This window comes from Chaetura pelagica, unplaced genomic scaffold, assembly GCF_000747805.2.
Source record: "Chaetura pelagica isolate M959 unplaced genomic scaffold, ChaPel_1.0 scaffold300, whole genome shotgun sequence".
In the NCBI taxonomy this organism is placed as follows: domain Eukaryota; kingdom Metazoa; phylum Chordata; class Aves; order Apodiformes; family Apodidae; genus Chaetura; species Chaetura pelagica.
In genome coordinates, this window is record NW_009951945.1 from 694219 (window position 1) to 712309 (window position 18091).

At 38.8% G+C, this 18091-nt stretch overlaps 1 protein-coding gene across 1 annotated transcript in view; it reads right to left on the reverse strand.

The window, feature by feature from the left end:
• Window positions 1-18091, reverse strand: part of ERBB4 (v-erb-b2 avian erythroblastic leukemia viral oncogene homolog 4) — a 375133-nt gene that overhangs the window by 116979 nt on the left and 240063 nt on the right. The window contains exons 17-19 of the mRNA XM_009996938.1: window positions 4225-4357; window positions 1657-1779; window positions 442-540 (exon numbers count right to left, since the gene is read on the reverse strand). Coding sequence (XP_009995240.1) covers window positions 442-540; window positions 1657-1779; window positions 4225-4357 — 355 coding nt within the window. The remainder of the gene's footprint in view (window positions 1-441; window positions 541-1656; window positions 1780-4224; window positions 4358-18091) is intronic.

Here is an 18091-nt window from a genome sequence, read left to right on the forward strand (position 1 = left end):
CCTACACACACTAAACAGGGCAGAGCAATTGCCTCCCACAGACCTGCCCAGCTTTACAGCTCCAGAGAAACAGCACTGACCTGCCTGCAGCTGAGATGCAACCTTGGTTGGTTTTATTTTTATTCTTTTTCTGTTGGTTTTGTCTGTTTGAACATGGCTGCAATAGAGAATGCTACAGATGGGCATTAACACCGAGACAGTTTTTCAAAGACTAAGGGAAAAAAAGTAAACACCCTATACACAAAATCTCAGCAGCTGAGTTTTTCCAGAGACATATTGTAGCACTTGCTGAACATCAGCACAGTATCAGCCCTGTGTACAAGCCTCCTTCTACTATTTAAATATAAGAAAATTGGCAGAAATTCTTCTTCACAGTCCTTGTGTACTGCAGAAAGACTCACCCTCCCCAAGACTCAGAGACACTGATCATCTCTTACTTACATCCATAAATTCCACGTTGGCTTTTGGCCCAGTGGTCTCATTGAGGATCTTAATGGCCACAGGGATCTTTACAGTTTCACCCTCAGGGACCCAAATGCCCTAGAAATATAGAAAAAAAAAGTTACTAAGAAAATAATCATAGACACTTTATTCAGAGTTCCAGTTCTTTGTGATGCGTTTTGTCACATTATACAGTTCAGTTACAAACCTTTGAACAGAGAAGACACAAAGCTATAAAATAATTGAAATTCTGCAAAACTACTTCTTCAAACTAAACACTGAGATGGCTAAAACATAAACTTTAAAATCACAAACTCTGTCTCTCAGGCTCCTTTTCCATCTTTCTTGCTTATTGCTGTGTTCTTGGCAAGCTCACAGTACCCACCTTTATAATTGCCAAAGTACATTCAAACGGATTATACAAAAATGTATTTCTATGACCTAGTAGCTATAGTGACCTGCTCTATACTTCCTCCATTTCCTCCCCAGTCTGAAGACGGATGCAGTATCTGTCCTTCTCTGCTGCTCTGACCTACCTCCTCAATTTGGCAAGAGTGTGTTGCTCCCAAAGGATTGGGTGTCTGGTTTCACTTGTTCATTAAGCCTGACTCCATGAGATTTGGACATGACCAACGGATCTTAAAAAAAATCTTTAACTGAAGTACTTTCTCCCCTTGTGGTTTCTGCTCTTACATCCTGGCATTCACATAACTAATCTTTTCTATTTAAATGGAAGCAATTACAAGTATTACAATTTAGCTCATGACAATATTGTTTTACAAGGTATGATTACTATTACAAGACCCAGGTGACAGCGGTGAAATGAGAGACAAAGTTTATCTAGCTTTCCAAAAGTGTGCTGTAAAGCCATTATACAGGAACAGGATGAAGAACAGAATGAAGAACTTTGATACTGCATTGTAACATCAAGACAGCCCAACTTGTGTAGTCCTTTTGTGTGCAAGGTTGCTTGTGCTGACACACCTTTTCTCACCAAGAAATAAAATCCGCCTGCCTAATTAAAACAGAAGTTAATGTTTGAGCCTGAAGATGTGCTCCTCCCACACAATTCCACTACCCTATTAGTTTCCCAGACATGCAAGGCTCATGAACCCATCCATGTCTGGGATGCTTTGCTGCAATGCAGAACTCAACAGTTCAAAAGTTAAATGAGGGAACTCATTCAGTAAACTGCTGTTTATTGAAGACTCTTACCTTGTATACAGTTCCAAAGGCTCCAGAGCCCAGAACCTTGACTCTCTTCAGCTCAGTCTCCTTCAGGATACGAAGCTGTGCTTGGTTGGGTGCTGTGCCACTTGGAGTCAGAGGTTCCACAAGCTATGAAGGAGAATCGAATTGTCTTAAATATTTCAAAATATGAAAACCTGTCAGAACTTTATACTGAAAACAATTGATCCAAGTAAATACTGGAACAAGACACTTGTGGCATCTATTTACCATTGACCTGCAAACTTGTGGAAGGTTTTCTTGTCTGAAAAGCAAATGGGCAACAGTAAGAAACCAAGAGATCTAATAAAGAAAGTCCTCACTCAACATGCAGTCATTTCCACGAGAAACTGCACGAAGGAATTACAAACTGGAAATTGCATTGATTTAACAAAAACACACCCAAGGACTTTTGCTAATGGAGGTAGTATAAATACTTTCTACATGACAGAAATACAGCATTTATTATCAGTGAACATTCTATTTTTTTCCCATTTTAGTGCCTGTTAAGTTGGGCATATTTCTTTTTAATAGCTCTCACTTAATGGCTCATCATGTTCTTATTCTGTTTTGGGGATAGGACTGTTTTTGGAACTTCTGGTATATCACACAGGAGGACAGCTTTAAGGAGAAAACATCTCATAGCAAACCACTAATTTTTATTAGCCACTAATTTGCTGAAAAAAGGCACAATTAAACAATTTGCTCAAGACGTCCCAAGAAACTTTGTAACTTATCCACAATGGCACATTCAGTTAAACATGCTTTCAGATCTCATTATTATCCCCTCTCTGTCAGAAAAAATAAAAATCAATGCTTCTTTAAAAATAAATTTAGAAAACATAAAAAGGACAATAACCTAAACATGAAAAATAGTCTCTTCCTTTACAGGATGATGAAAATAATACAGGGCTTCTCCTACTCAGTCTGGTTTGAAACCACTACAGTATTTCAAATTTGTCTGTTTACAAGGCTTAATTAGTTGACTAGACTACTTTGGTTCAGGTAAAAAATATTGGTACCTGGAAATTAATGGACTAAGAAAACATAACCAAACAGCAAAAAGTCAGGTTATCACAGAAATAACTTGTGAGTTGCACTTTTAAAAAAGTGATTTCTCTTTCCTGCCTAGTACTTCCATAGTGAAAGAAAGAAGGTTTACAGTAAGAGAAAATTAGACAAACTGGTAGTACACTTCCGTATTTTTAGTTTATGAAAGGGAAAGCAGCTTCTGCGCCACAGTCCACCAACACAGGGTGGTTTGGCAGGGAGAAGTCTCGTGGACATCTAAAAAAGCACTTGCAGAGATTTACTGAGAATAATCTACAAAAAGTTCAGGTCTGTTGCAGCCTCCAGCCAGAAAGAGAGACTTTAGCTGAAGCTGTAGTTGCTTGTGGGTTTATCTCAGAAGGCTTCTGATTTCATCTTCAGTATCTAAGCCAAAACAACAGCTTCCCCACATGTTCAGTAGGAGACCAGGAACTGCCAACAGCCACAGCTTCTGGCCAAATGGAGAATGAGACTTCAAAGCAAATACTTTCCAAATCCAATGAAAACCACCTGCTTAAAATAATTTATGCTTAAGTAGGGGCTGATACAATAGCAAGATTTAGCTATCTGAAGGCACTGAGTATTGCTAAGCTTTCTATGCAACTGAACAGTATTTAAGAAGCAACATAAATTCTGGCCAAGCATAAAGATACTTAGGCAAACAGACTGGGGATGCATGCAAGCATTTGCTCCCAGGCTCTACAGTGGAAATGAGTCAGAGCAGGACTCTTGGGACAGAACAGAAAACGGCACTGGCAAAGAATCACTAGCTAACAATATTCCCAAGCTCCATTATTTTACACGGGGGACCCTCATTTAAAAATATAATCACCTATAAAGCGTCTCAAGCATGGAACTGAGGAGATGTTAGTAATCACCTTTGCTGCAGCTAACAGATACAAATTTAATATTATGCTTAAATATAATTCCTAGAGTGCACCTTCCACTACTGGGGTTTCAAAGAGTGGGACAGAGTGGGCACAGCTCTCCATCCTATAGCTCCACTACAAGTTTTTGCTAGTAGAACCGTGAACTTCATTTGCTTAAGCTCCACAAAGTATCATGGCTTAATAAAGTACATCGTTATTAGTGAGCATAAATAGAGACCTTGACAAAATCTGGACCACAAAGGCAATGCAAGCACTGAGAACAACAGCAAGTAATCTGTAATATTCAAGCATCAGAGCTGCCAAATATATTGATGAACTGGGACTGAAGTTCAGTTGAGGACAGGATGTATGCTCCAAAATGTAGTGGAACGTGACTTTGTGATCATATGGATCTTTTTTTGGGTCTTCAAAAGCTGTGAATCTAATCTATATATGTACAGAAAACGAGTATCTTGAAATAGCTTCATTCATTTCATCAGTTCAGTCTTGTAGAAGTCAGCAAAAGGATTTCTACACACCTCTCTGGTAACTGGATTGAAGACCTGAATATTTTTAATATTAAAGCAGAACAAATCTGCATATCTTTTCAAATATTCTGGGAGAAGCACACTCTCACCTCAGTCTCCAGGAATCTTCTCAGTGCTCTCTTCTTTTTAATGCTCTTGCGCCGAACATACACCGCAAACGTCAGGCCCACGATGACAATGATGAAGAGGCCACCAATAACTCCAGCAGCAATCAGAGGGGTCCTAGCAATCAGAATCAAAGACTTAATTTTTAGGTACAGAGAGAGAGCAAAGAATGGCTGGGTACATAAAACACAAGCACTTGGAAAGCTTATTAACTGTCTTATGGCTAGAATTTCCAAGTCAGTCCAAATGGGGAGCCAGGGGAACAGCATTAACACACGGTATTATTTTTCTTGTTTTTAATCAAGATACCAAATTCTACCTTTTTCAAATTGCCATGCACATGTGAGAAGTCGTGTGGACAAGGAGGTACAACATGCACTTTGATGGTAAACGCAAATCTGCAATGGCAAAATGAGGATACAGGTATCTGTAGGTTTCCTGCAAAAGCTTTAATATACTTTGGCTCCATCTAGATTAACACATGCGCTTGTGCATTTAGGGGAAAACTAATGAAAATTTCCCAAACTACCAATATGATGTGTTTTCTTGAGTACGAAGGAAGAAAGATGCAACTCCAAACATGGTATTTCATAGACAAACCTGGAGGCACCATATCTGTACACCTTCCTTCCTCGAGTGGAGGCGTTTACATAGGAACGCTGGAGTTCACGAGTGGAACCATGCACCTTTGTGGAACTCCTAGTTCAATACTATTGCAAACAAACACTTTGATCAGGGGTTATGGTTGCTCCCGTCTGGTTTTGCTGTGTCTTTTCAGCACATCCAAGTCCCAGACCAAAAGCCTGCTGTGTTGGAGTCAAAAAACTCCTGTGAACAATGCCAAGTGAGGCTCAGCTTTTCCACAAGATCTGTTGTCCCCCCACTCCTGCTACAACTCCCTTCAGCTCTCTGGGCTCTTGAGAAGCATGAACTACAATTAATTATTTGATTTTTTTTTTTTCCATAATAAAATACAGTAGGCTGGCATCCAGCCACAAAACAAAAAGACTGTATCAGAGAGTCACTCTGACTTTGGTGCCCACATCTGGAGACTACCTACAGTCAGTGGAGGGAAGCAGGCTCCTCTGAAGGAAAAGTCAAAGCAATAGATGCTCTGACTCAGTTTTCTCTCTTTCTCCCCACTCCATTTGCAAAGGGTGGGTAGCAGCCTCCAAACCAAAACCTTAAATTGGGCATTTTCATAGAATACCAACAACTTACTAGCATAAACACATTAACTTCACATATGGCTAGCATTGAACATCCTACCAACAATGGCTGGACAGTAGCTGAAAAGATGGGTAAAAAGAGACAGCCTGACAACTGCAGAGTATAAACAGGACAGAAACCCCTGCCTCGTAACTACAGGGAACAGGTTAATTATTGTCAAGATTGTGGAAATATCGCTGATATGTTTCTAACAGCCTTCCTTGGTTATGTCTCGGTGATGATGAAAGATACATTATGGCATATTAATAAAAATTTACCACTCAGCTATTGAAAATGTAAAGGACTCTCCCACAGAAATAGTAAATGGATTTATCTAACCCTTTCTTCTTTTCTTCTTATGTCCTACCACAAAGCTGAGCAGTGGGAAGCAGTGCCATCTAACCTGGTTTGGTATATTGAGGAGTGCCTACATTACCACTGAGTATTGTTTCCAAGCCCATCTCTAAACTGTGCTAACTGTCCCTTGTCACTGCAGCTGGATTCAGAGAGGTCTCAAAGCACATACTGTAGATTTCAGATGCCAACCAAAAGATATCCTTTGGAGCACACCTGACGTGCTCCAGCCTCAACTGGCATTAAGGTCCACAGCATCAAACTAGAGCTAACACAAAGAAAAATCCCTTGCAGCAAACACAGCCTAGACATTCGGACTATCACCTATTTCATCCTCCAAATCCAATCCTATTGTGTTACTCACTTCATATTAACAGAGACAAAGCCTCATACTTCCACATCTGGTTATTAAAGCACCATGTTTACTCACCTATCTTGCTTGCCCAGGGAAAACACACTGACGTTACCCAGCACTGCAAGGCATATTATAGTACAAAGACTTTACAATAGAAGTCCAAAAGCTGGCAAAAAAAGGAAGCTCAATGTTGTCTGGCTGTGAAATGATGTTTGGAAAACAAAAATCCAGTTCCACCTACTCCTTAGACAGAGACACTCCTCCTTCATCTAGTTTGGCTTTAAGACCTTTCTAATCCCATTGGTTACTCTGCTGATTTTGAGTGCAGGGCTCAGATTAAATGACCTGGCATATCCACCAAAAACAACAGTCCCCTTCATTTGCATGAGCTTTCCATGAGGCTGATGCAAGAAACTCCTGCATAGGCAAGTAAGAAAAACAATGGATATCAAAAGACATCTAGGGAGCCAGTACTGACCAATACTCTGGAGCAGAGGAATTTGGGGTTTTATGCTGTATGAACCATCATATGATTTTTAACTAATGCCACCAAATCACAGACTGACAAAATAGGCAGGAGATATCTGGGCATGAAAGTGTGTATTAATAAGTATCATAACAGCTGCAAAATAAAGTGTTTTAAGGTACTGTGTACTCTAAAAATGGTCCAAACAATATTTATATTATACCTGTCAAAATAAATAGTGTTTTAAGGCACTGTGTACACTAAAAATGGTCCAAACAATATTTATATTATAGACCATAACAAGGCAATGGTTCCAAAGGAGATATAATGACAAGTGAAGAAAATAAAATGACGTTACAAATTCCTTACAACACTTGTATTGTTATAGAGTACAGGGGTTCAAAATGAATCTTTATGATCCATCATGTCAACTCTCACTGACTTTAAAAGGCAATCCTCATCATTTTTTGCAGTGAATTGAAAAACAAAAATAAAGTAATTTTCAAAAACTTCACCAAACAAGCATTCAGTCATTTATGTGAAATACTCTGCAATTACATATTGTATTTTAATTTTCAGGAGATACCATCTAAACACACTATTAGGCAAGCTTAAAAATGGAGAGCAAGAGGAATAACATGAGGGGAAAAAAACCTCCACATATTTAAATGCTAAACAAATAACTATAATGCAGACAAAGTTTTATTTTCAACTCAAATAGTGATCAGATTCCTTCACTCCTAAGTCCATTTATCCTCAGATAAAAATCGTGACAGACACAAACATCACAGACCTAAACTGATGCAGTTGGATCCCACACAGCTTCTCCTCTCTCTGCTGCAGAGCTAAGCCCCAAAGTCAACAATCATGTTTTGTTTGCTACAACAACAAATGACAAGTCACTGCCTTCAGTGCTTTCTGGTGTCATCAGGGTATTCACTGTTGTTGGATCCGTGCAAGATGGGGCTGATCAGAGGCTTCTGAAGACGTAAACATTTCTCCCATTTTGTTGGGTTTTTTTTGGCCACTCCTTGTTTGGCATATGCTCCTAACCAACAGTTCAGCTTCACACAGAGCTGGACACACAAATCTCCTTATCTCTGGTGCCACTAAGGGCTTAACCCACTTACATTTTTGTTCCATTGCTGTCCCACAACCACCTCTGTTAATGCAATTCACTGTTTGCCCAACTCGGACTACTGCCACTTAAAACTAATTCCATGGAACGTTAACAGAAACAATGTTGCTGCAGAGACAAGAAATTCAGTATCAACCCCCTCCTTATTTTGTTAAAGTAATTTTTAAAAGCAGGGCCTGCTTCCCTGTAAGGGCTCAGAAAGGCTTACATCAAGTAAAGAGAGGTTCCATGTCAATCCTGCCCAACCAGACAAAAGCTGATCCTTGCTCATATTTCTTTCACAACAGGAAACTTTTGATACAGCCACTACTTTCCTTTACATACTGAAAATCTACCTCAGAGGATGAAAACAACCTCTTCTAGGTGTTTTGGGACTTTTATGCTCATCAAAATACACTTGGCAGCCCAAGAAACATGGTCCTGAATCATAATTCAAACCCATATAATTAATTTGCTATTCCTCAGCCTTTCCTCAGCTGAGGGCAGGATACCCAATTAATCATAGAATCTTAGAATGATTGGAAAGGGCAACAGTAGGGAAGGGAAAAAAAAATCATAACGTGAAAAAACCTGCCTTTTGAACTGCAAACTGTGTAACTGGCTAAAAGTTGAAAGCAAGATTCTAGTATTTCTTTAAAAGAAATTAATAATATATATTTCTTTTTAAATGTGTACTGTGTTTTCATATTTAGATGCATGTAATGTCCACTCCCACAACCCCAAATGTAGAGAAAAAGTTCAAAGTTAGTGTTCCTAAATGGACAAGGATGCTCATCCCATCCACTCCAAAACATCCAAATACCTGCAATTCCAACGCTGCTTTGAGGCCATGTATTAAGCCTAACTATGGATTTACATGAGTACATGGTCTCATACTCTTGAGTGAAGAGTGCAACAGACAGGGAGAAGGAAGGAGAATTATGGTCCATGGAGTAAAGCTGAGAAAGAACACCTGGTTTTGTCTTTGGCATTAGCCCATCTAATATGGTATGTAAATAAATTGAGTTTCAAAGCTGAGCTGTTAGAGGGCTTTAAGTTCCTGCCTCAACCTTCCCCATCTTCCCCTCCTTTGCGTTTTCTGTACATAAACAAACAGGATTCATTACAACTTTGAATATTTACTGAGCAGTCGCTTATCACTCCTGTAAATTTTGTTATCAAGGCATTATTTTTCCTGATGGATGATTCATCTGTTCTGCACTTCTCACCCTCTCCACCAGCAGGGAGTTCAGCCGACTTTGAAGCTGCACTTTGAGAGAACTAACAGATTCTGCTAATCCTGGAATGATAATCTTAGTACTTAATATATACAAGATAAACAACCAGACTGGGAAGCAAATTTGTGTATGGTTTAATAGCCTCTCTCTGCTGTGCAGTGTTCTCCAGGCAGAGCTCTACAACCACAACTTCCAGAGTTCCTGGTGTTTGCAAAATGGTGCTCCCTTGGGGTGAGAAGAATTCATCTAATGTTATTCACATTAAGATGTGCTTTGCTTTATATTTTTCTTCATCAAGAACAAGGCTCCCCTCTTTCTCCACCTCATCCATTTGAACGCTGACAAACACCCCCATTTATGTACAGATCAGGAGTTTCTGCGTAAACACAAGTTTAAACTCATAGCAGACCTCATGATTACTAACAATTCCAAATTAAACTTAGATCTGGGCAAGCTGCATTCCATTGTACCTGGCAACTCGCTGTAGTCAAAGTATCTGCTGGTGGCAGATACTTCCAGCCACAACTTGTCAATATGCAACATGACCACAATGTTGCAGTTTATGTCTAGGTCTATGCAGCAGTTCAGGACCACACACAGTTTTCACTTTGGACAAGGCTAATGCTGACAAACAGATATCGATAGACAAAACAGTGTTTTCCTTACCTACACTAGTTCCTATATTGAAGCCTTCCTCAACCAATTATTTCTAGATCAATATAATCAAGTTACGCCCATGCTCAAAGTTTGTATTCTTCTCATTTTGCTGATTGAGGCCACATACAGAACAGAGACTTGCAGTCTCTGAGAGTGCACATCCTTCCCCCCTCCAGTACTGCACTAACCAAGATGTGCTGTTGAGAGCAACTGTGCCATTAGGATACATCAGTGTTTCACATATGCTGCCATCATTTCCTGAAGGTTTGCACATATTTTGCTTATCAGAGTGTAACACCAACAAGACACAAACAAGTATATTATGTCTATTCCTTAAATTGCAGAATTGTGTCCTACTTATGTTTGTGCTTTTTTTTTTTTTTAAATATAGGATCCCTCATTTGACTCAGCAAAACAAATGAAGACCAAGAAAAAGTATTAAGTATAGCTTTGAAAATGAATATAAGCTAGAATTCTAGACATGAATATGTATCGATTATAAATGCATGACATCTTTATCATCATTAAGCACACACAGTGCAGAGTGGATTTCTTGAAAACTAGCTTTAAAACTGAATGGCATAATTTAGGAGAACAACCACACTTCTGTTACGTTTTCACCATAACTTACTAAGAACTCCCAGTTTTAACTCCCTGCTAATGCAGTTGACTGGGAAGAAATACTGAAACCTCTGTGATTACAGTATCAAAATGGAGGCTTTTCACGGGTTCTTCTCTCCCCACAAACCTGATAAGCCCACCTGACAGGTGTTGCATCCCTGGTATTTTTAGTCTGAGATTTTTCCCTTTCTGCCACAACATAAAATCAGAATGCTGTTGTTAAGAACTTGCACAATGACTTTGTTTTGAGGCTTTAAGTGAACACATAAACGTTCCTTGTAAAATATGCCATGTCACGCCCCATACAATGTAGACGGATTTGTCTGTGACAAAAAGACAGTTAAATACATTAGGTTGGACTCAGGTGAAGACAGTTCATCAAGAACAAGTCTCTTTATAAATTTGTCATACTTCTCATTTTCTTTGGGAGCAGTAATATTGTGCTTTAAATACAGAAAACTAAACCTCTAATGAGCATGGACACAGATGGACTGCTCTGCAACTAACACCATCAACACCAGCTCAGAGAGCCTCCCTCTGCATAAAGCATTCCTGTTAGAAGCAATCAACTCAGCCTGCTTCTCTGCAACCAGTTGCAGCCAACAGGCTCAATGATTATGTCTGTGTACATAAAATTATTAAGAAAACATGCTTTTATCAAATAGAAACACAAAGCTTATTTTCTTGTGTGACATATGCCAAGAGATGACTTGGGTGGCACTGCTTTCTATTCATTAACTATCTAATCCAAAAGTATCACAGAGCAGCCCAGGCTGAGGGTGTTAGATGGCTTGGGGAGCTGGTAGTGCCCATTTTAAATCAGCAGGTAGCTAAAACATTTGATGGGTGATCAGTGATAGAGAGAATATAAATCCTAGCATAAAATGGGCCCCTGAAACAGAGCAGGAACATCCCCTTACTCCAAAATAGGTGTTCAGATTTTTATAATATTTTCTCCATTGCTACCTTTTGGTTTCTATTATATGTTCTAGCAGACACTGGCAGGCCAGTTACCTTCACCCTATATCCTGCATAACTTCTAATCCAGAAGGCTGAACTTGAGTCTAACTAGCTCAGGAATTATTTCAACCTGTCCTCAGCTTTGCTCCGCCGGTGACTGCACAGGTACGTGAATACTGCAGTCAGTATTAATGAGAATTCATTAACATTTTTGGTAGTCAAATGTGTGTTAAGAAACAGTTATGTAGATAGATGGATGTTCCAGAATTTGGCAAAAAATCAGATCTCTGAGGACACTGATTCATGACAAATTACACATTCCCTACTTTGTTCTCAAAAAAATTTGGTACCCAATATGTGGTACAGGACACAGAGGGAAATTCACTTCAGCTGGGTGATAAATGAAACTGCAAATATTAAAGAACAAGAAGGAATAGTTGGGAGTGTTTTAAATAACCAATAGGAGGAAACATATTTGAATACTGTGCTTTTTTTTTTTTTTGTAACACTTGCCAAATTCCACTGGTTGAAAGTGCTTGTAATTCACTTAAGTTCCAGAGAAGTGTTTGCTGAAGTTGTTATTCAACATACCTAATATTTATAACTAAGCAAAATCTTGTCTACAGAACTGCACAGGTAGTTTGTTTACCATCCTGTGATTCTATACGTATATCTGCACGTGCATATGATTTAAAAAATTTACTTCAAAGTCTAAATCAAAATAACAACACTCCAAAATAGTTGCACTTCATTCCACACTGGTATAAATGGATATATAAATGCAGCATTTGAGACATTTATTAAAAGAGTAGTACTGATCATGATGCTGTTACCTGCAATGTACATTTTACTTCTCATTTGATTTCTAAATAAGCAGAACTTATCTTTGCGGAGCATAGCAGAGAATAAACATGGACAGTACTCATAAATATTGAGGAAAATCCAAGGTAGATAAAGAACAGGGTATAAGGAATTTATTTCTGAGTCCACATGATGCTGGTTTTGGATTTACCACTATTATTTTACAAGGATAGCATTCCGTCTAAATTCTCTTCACAAATTATATAAATCGTTAGACAATCCCATTTGATTATGGGGGAAAAAAACCACACAAAAATTATATCCTCTTTCTGTCACAAGGTTTATACAGAATTATCTCCTGTATGATAATAAGGCCAAAAATTCTTCCATGTCTGTAACTTATCAGTCATCTTCCAGTAGCTCTTCTACTACTAACTGAAGCAGAGAAGCTCTGGTGTATCCTGCAACTCCTCTTAATTCTAGCCATCATCCCACTGCCAGCATTTCCTCAGAGATCATTCAGAAAAAACAAGTTCAACTTGGAAGCTCTAAACCCACCCACCTTCACTCCTCTCTCCTGTATCCACAGCTACTCAAAGGAATCCACTTCACTGGCTGTAAAGGGAACCAAGGGAAACCAGTCTTTGTGTATCTTACCCTCATCTTTTACTCCCAGCTCTCGCAATGATTTTTTGTTGTGTCTGTACACAGTAATCTCCTATTATCTTGATAGTCACAGATGTGACTTGATTAGAAAAACAGCTTGTGTCCATGGTGAGGATACTGCTCAGAGTAACCTAGACTCTACAACAGCTGTTTCATTATGATTATTTTGCAGTACAGTATGGCCCACGGAAAGGCAAATGATAATTCAGTAAAATAGCTCTTCCTTTTCCAAAATTTCAGTATGAGTGAACATTCCTGACCTTATTGCAGAAACCACCTTTTCTACACATCATTCAAATGTTAAAATCCTCCTCTTCCAACAGCTGCTAAACTCCCAGAACAGAGCAGGACAAGAATCTGGGGAAACACTGATCCAGCTTAAAAAAGATCTTAATCCTTTTTCCACCACAAGCCCCTTCCTCTCCCCTCACCACCAAACCTCCACATCTAACCAACCCCCATCAGCCTCTCTAACAGACTGACCTTCTATGCCTCTTAGGTCTCACTTAATGAGCTTCTGAAGCTCATTAGGGCTCAGGAACACAAGGAGAGAAGGCTCTTATCATAAGAGAGAGAGGGGAGAGAGATTGCCTCTTATCCCACTTCAAAAATATATATGTATATTTGTAGCACTTGTATAAGAAAAGCACAAAGAAGGTGATGAAACCATCTAGAGCACATAAAGACAAACACACTGCTACAGCTACAGGCTTTGGCTTGCTTTCTTTAATTGCCTTTTCCTCACTGGCATTTTCCTGGAAAGGGAAAGAATTCCCTCATTTAAAAAGCCTGCTGATTAAAAGATGACTCAAACATCCTAAAGTTTGGCATTTGGAGTCTGATCCACTGGTTGAGCCAGGAGAGAAAAGCAGAGAAAGTTCATGCAGAGCTGAAGTGGTGAGACAGCACCCAACTTGGCCTGCATTTGCACTGCATGCAGAGGATACTGCTGCCACCAGGGAGGGATAAATGTATCTCTGGAAGATGGGACTATTTTAAAGCTAGAATATTATCTCTTCAATCTGTTCTTTGTCAATAATCCTTACTGTGATGGAGACTATACATGTTAACAACTAGTGGTCCTTTTTAAGGCAGGAATACTCTTTTTTTTTTTTCCTACATCAGACCATGACAGGCAGGGAAAAAAGTAAATTATTTCAGAAATGTACACACTTTCTTTCAGGAAGGCTATTCAATCCAAGCAAGCAAAGCTCCCTGATCCAGAGGCCAAGCAAAATGAACTGTAACTTTCCCAATGGCTGATTCAGTTGGTCAATGACAGGCTGGTGAATTGTCCAACTAGAATTAGTCCTCTTCCCTCCAGTCTACCAGGTCATCACTGCTCCTTTGTTTCTAACCACCCACCCTACAGAATTCATGTATCATGGCCCATGCTCCTAGCATTATTTTAAGACTAATTTGGAGATTAATGTGCTATATTGCCAAAAGTAGGGATCACAATGTCTTACCTCCTCTTTAGCACGACCCATGAGATTATACTCAGCAACACATCAAGCCTATGGGAACGAACTTTGCTGAACCTTAACAGCATTAACTAGAGTAAAACAAATGGTAGCAAATCATTAAAAACATACCCTTTATCCTTCTGTTTTCTTCTACTTTTCCACTGTCACCTCTTATTTTCTCTCATGTTATGTTGTTTTACAGCTTCTGTGCCTTTTAAGGCACATCCATGCTACATAATTTCAGTGAGCTATATATATATATCTATATATGTTGCATATATAGATAACATTAGGTTTACTACGAGTAGACAGCTATGAGTTGAAATGGAACAAAGAGTAAAACAAGAACATGTAATGAAAATCCAAGCAAGAAATTTAAGAGATAAGTAACATCTCAGTGTAGTGCTTGGATGGCCTGTGCTTGTAATGGACAGACTATGTCACAGGCAGGGCATTGGGAGACAAATTATTTGAGGAAACAGTTCACACTTTTACTTAAAAGGTTGATTGGATTTCAGACAACTTTCCTGAAGTATGACAAGAATAAACTAGGTGCAATTTGCAAATCAGGGTTTACATCATAAGTGGAGCACGTTTAACTAAAGTTTGGCCTTTGTCCTAATGACAGGTTGAATTTATTCTCAAATGTCTGCATAAATGCCACAGCTCTTCAGGATGACGGATTACCAGCTCTGTCAAGAGATGTTCCAGGACAGGCAAATACACAGTAATGCCTCACAACTCTCTGCCAATGAAAAGCTCTATCAGAACAAGCCAGCACCTCTTTTTCATATTATCCCACTATCTTTCCTTGCCTGTTTGATCACTTGTTCAATCTCAGATAACTACAGAAATTATCTGCATTACTTTCTATTGATTAAACAACCAATGTCTGCAAAAGACCTTGTTCACCAGTGTGTCAAAAAATTTATATTCTTTTGAAGAAAAAAAAAAAGGCATTAAGTTTTTTAACAGAAAAAAAAATCCCTGAAGAAAACTTTAAAAGGTTACATACAAATAAAAACAATGCCCAGTACCTACATACCATGCTTTCTAAAACTTCATGGTACCAAAGATACAGCTCTACCAAAGCATCTTCCAGGAAAGCAAGGGAGGGATGATAAGAAGAGGGAGAAAGGGGGGGAAAAAGAAAAAAAAAAAAAAAAGAAAGAAAAGATAAGGAAGAGTCTTCACTGCAGAACAATGCAAGATACTCAGTACCTCACGACCACCTAAGACTTAACAAACCTGATAGAGGTGGACAAATTAGACTTACAAATTTATGTCATTAGCAAAGAAACCGATTCATGGGAGACAATTTGCCTTCAGTTGTACATAATTACATAAAAATGTTGCAATATTAACACAAAATGCTACTACATTTGTTCAAAATAAGTGTCTCATTCAAGTGAATAATAAGCATGGTGTCAGAGAACTCACACAGGTGAGATCTGAATGAGTTCCTCCTCTTCCTTAGCAAAGGACAGTATGAAAACTGAAGTTTAATTGACCTAACTATTAGTGAACAAGGATATGTTGGTATAACAGAAACCTTTTGTAAAGTCACGTGGAGCTCCCACTCTCACACTCTTCTGTGTGCCTCACCAAAGCTGACGGGAACCAAAGCCCAGTTTCCAGCAACTAGATTTGTTTGTCTGTGTCCAACTCAGTCCTAGGAATCAAAATTCAAATGAGGAACTCCAGGTCCTAATCTTAGAGCATGAACCAAGAACTGATCATAGCTGGAAACTGTCAACACAGACATAAAAGTGTTATGTCACACACTGTACACAATGACAGGAAGTACCAGCAAAACCCTCTGGCCCGAGTGTGCGTGCAGCACAGCCTCAAGGCTTGGCACAAATTCAACCCACTTGAAAGAAAAAGTTCCACTTTTTATTTTACAAGTCTAGTGCTAGAGAGCAGAACATCACCAGGAAATATCACTCCAAGAATTAATAACCCTCATCAGAAATGCACTGGCATTTTGCTGCTTTGAATATGTCTTTCCTCAGATTTCATCCACGTAATTATCTCACAGATGGACAGACAGACAGACACCCTCCCTTCCTTGTCAGTCTTTAAGCACTTTTTTTCCTTACCTATGTACTTTTAGATGATAATCAGGCTCTACACTTTATCCTTTAATAAGCTTCAGTTGTTTGAGCTCCCAAACTTCTTCACTACAAGGCACAATGTACAAGGCTTTAGATATTCCTGGCAGCTCTTCTCTAAAGCCTTTTAGACATATAGTCCTGAGAAAACAGCCAGTCTTTCTGAAGGTACAGGGTCTACATTCTTGTTCAGCTCTACCCAGTAGCATTACAACAATCTCGAAAATAGGCAAAATACCTCTACTTTACAGAAAAGAGATGCAAAGAAAGCCGAACTAGCAGAGTGAGGGCACTGCATGTGACATGAGTACAGCATTAGGCCCCTTATCCACAATAATTTGAATGTAGTTATTTGAAACTCTTAATACAAAAAGCCTCAAGGTACAGTTAATTTATGTAACTTTTTCCCACCCTGTTACTTCACAGCGTGACAGGGAAAAAATATAGTAAGATAAAGAAATTTAATGTGTTGGCTCAATTTACTAATGCTCTGTTCTTCACGGTTGCTGGTATTTGTGGTAGTGCTTCCACCTTTGGTAACTGCTGCAGAACAACTGCCCACACACAGCACCAAAGAACAGAAACGTGTTAATTCCCTCAAACCTGTAACTTGTTTTATTAGTTTACCATTGTGCTTGCAGGCTACTCTCTGGATAAACTGGAAAATGTCTTAGCAAATTCAGAGCTGGCATTTCTATTTCTGCAAAAACGAATTTAAAAGACTGCCTGTGAACTGTATTGTCATAATTAACAAGATATCTGAGATTTTGTATCTAAAGTTGGAAGAACTGTTGCAAATCAACTGACAAGTAGAATGTACAGTTTTTGTACAATAATTTCAATTGCAGATTTCAAACATATTCTCATCGGCATTAAGCATTCCAGTATATATTTAACTGGCTAAGGCAATGGAGAAGCATGCAGGAGTTCTTGCAAGATTACTTTATAGATAGCAGAAAGGAATAAATCTCCCCCAGTCCCAAGCATTGTCCCCACCTACAGCGGATAAGATGGCTTGAGACACTAACTTTGACCTGAAGAGATCTAATTAAGCAGACTTGACTGTTCCCACGCTTACAGCACAAGCACACTGCTATCAAAGTACTGTAGTTAAGAACCCCAACCAAGAGCTTCTCATTTTATGCTAGGATTGCAGCTTCTTTATCATCTGACAGGTTACAGTGAGTAAGCCAGAATGCAGAGAATTAAGTCTTGGCTGGACTCTCAACTCAAACACATTCGTCATGTAAATTGTTTAAACACAAAAGAGTGACAAATCCTGAATTACACGAGTAGATGGGAAGTGAGACCACAAGCTTTAGTTCTGATTTATTATATGCTAAATATTAATGAATTATTAAGAAACCATTCACTGAGGTTTAAACAACTCTACAACGTACATATTTCTAAAGCTCTACAAATGTATTTTTAATAACAGATAATTAATTTATAACAACATTAAATCTAAATTAAATCCTCATTTCAAGCCATAGAAGAAACCTGTTGGAGAGTGGTGAGATATATACTGTTGCTTTATAAGAAGGTCACTTCTTCATGGCACAATTTTATTGCTGCACCATATAGTATTTATGCAGTCAAACCAATACAGACACACAACACAAGGCTTTTATAGCCTGATGAGAAATAAAAGCAGTGACTTCTGCAACAGGCCTGTGTGTTGTTTTCCATTCTAACAACCACTTTTCTATCTGGAATTTCCTAATGCTTATCTTTCAGCAGTGGACTATCAGGTTTGGCCTAATTGCTTCTTATCCTTTCTGCTCCTAGTTTCAGTAGAAAGAATTTAGTCAGTATTCTGAAAGCAGG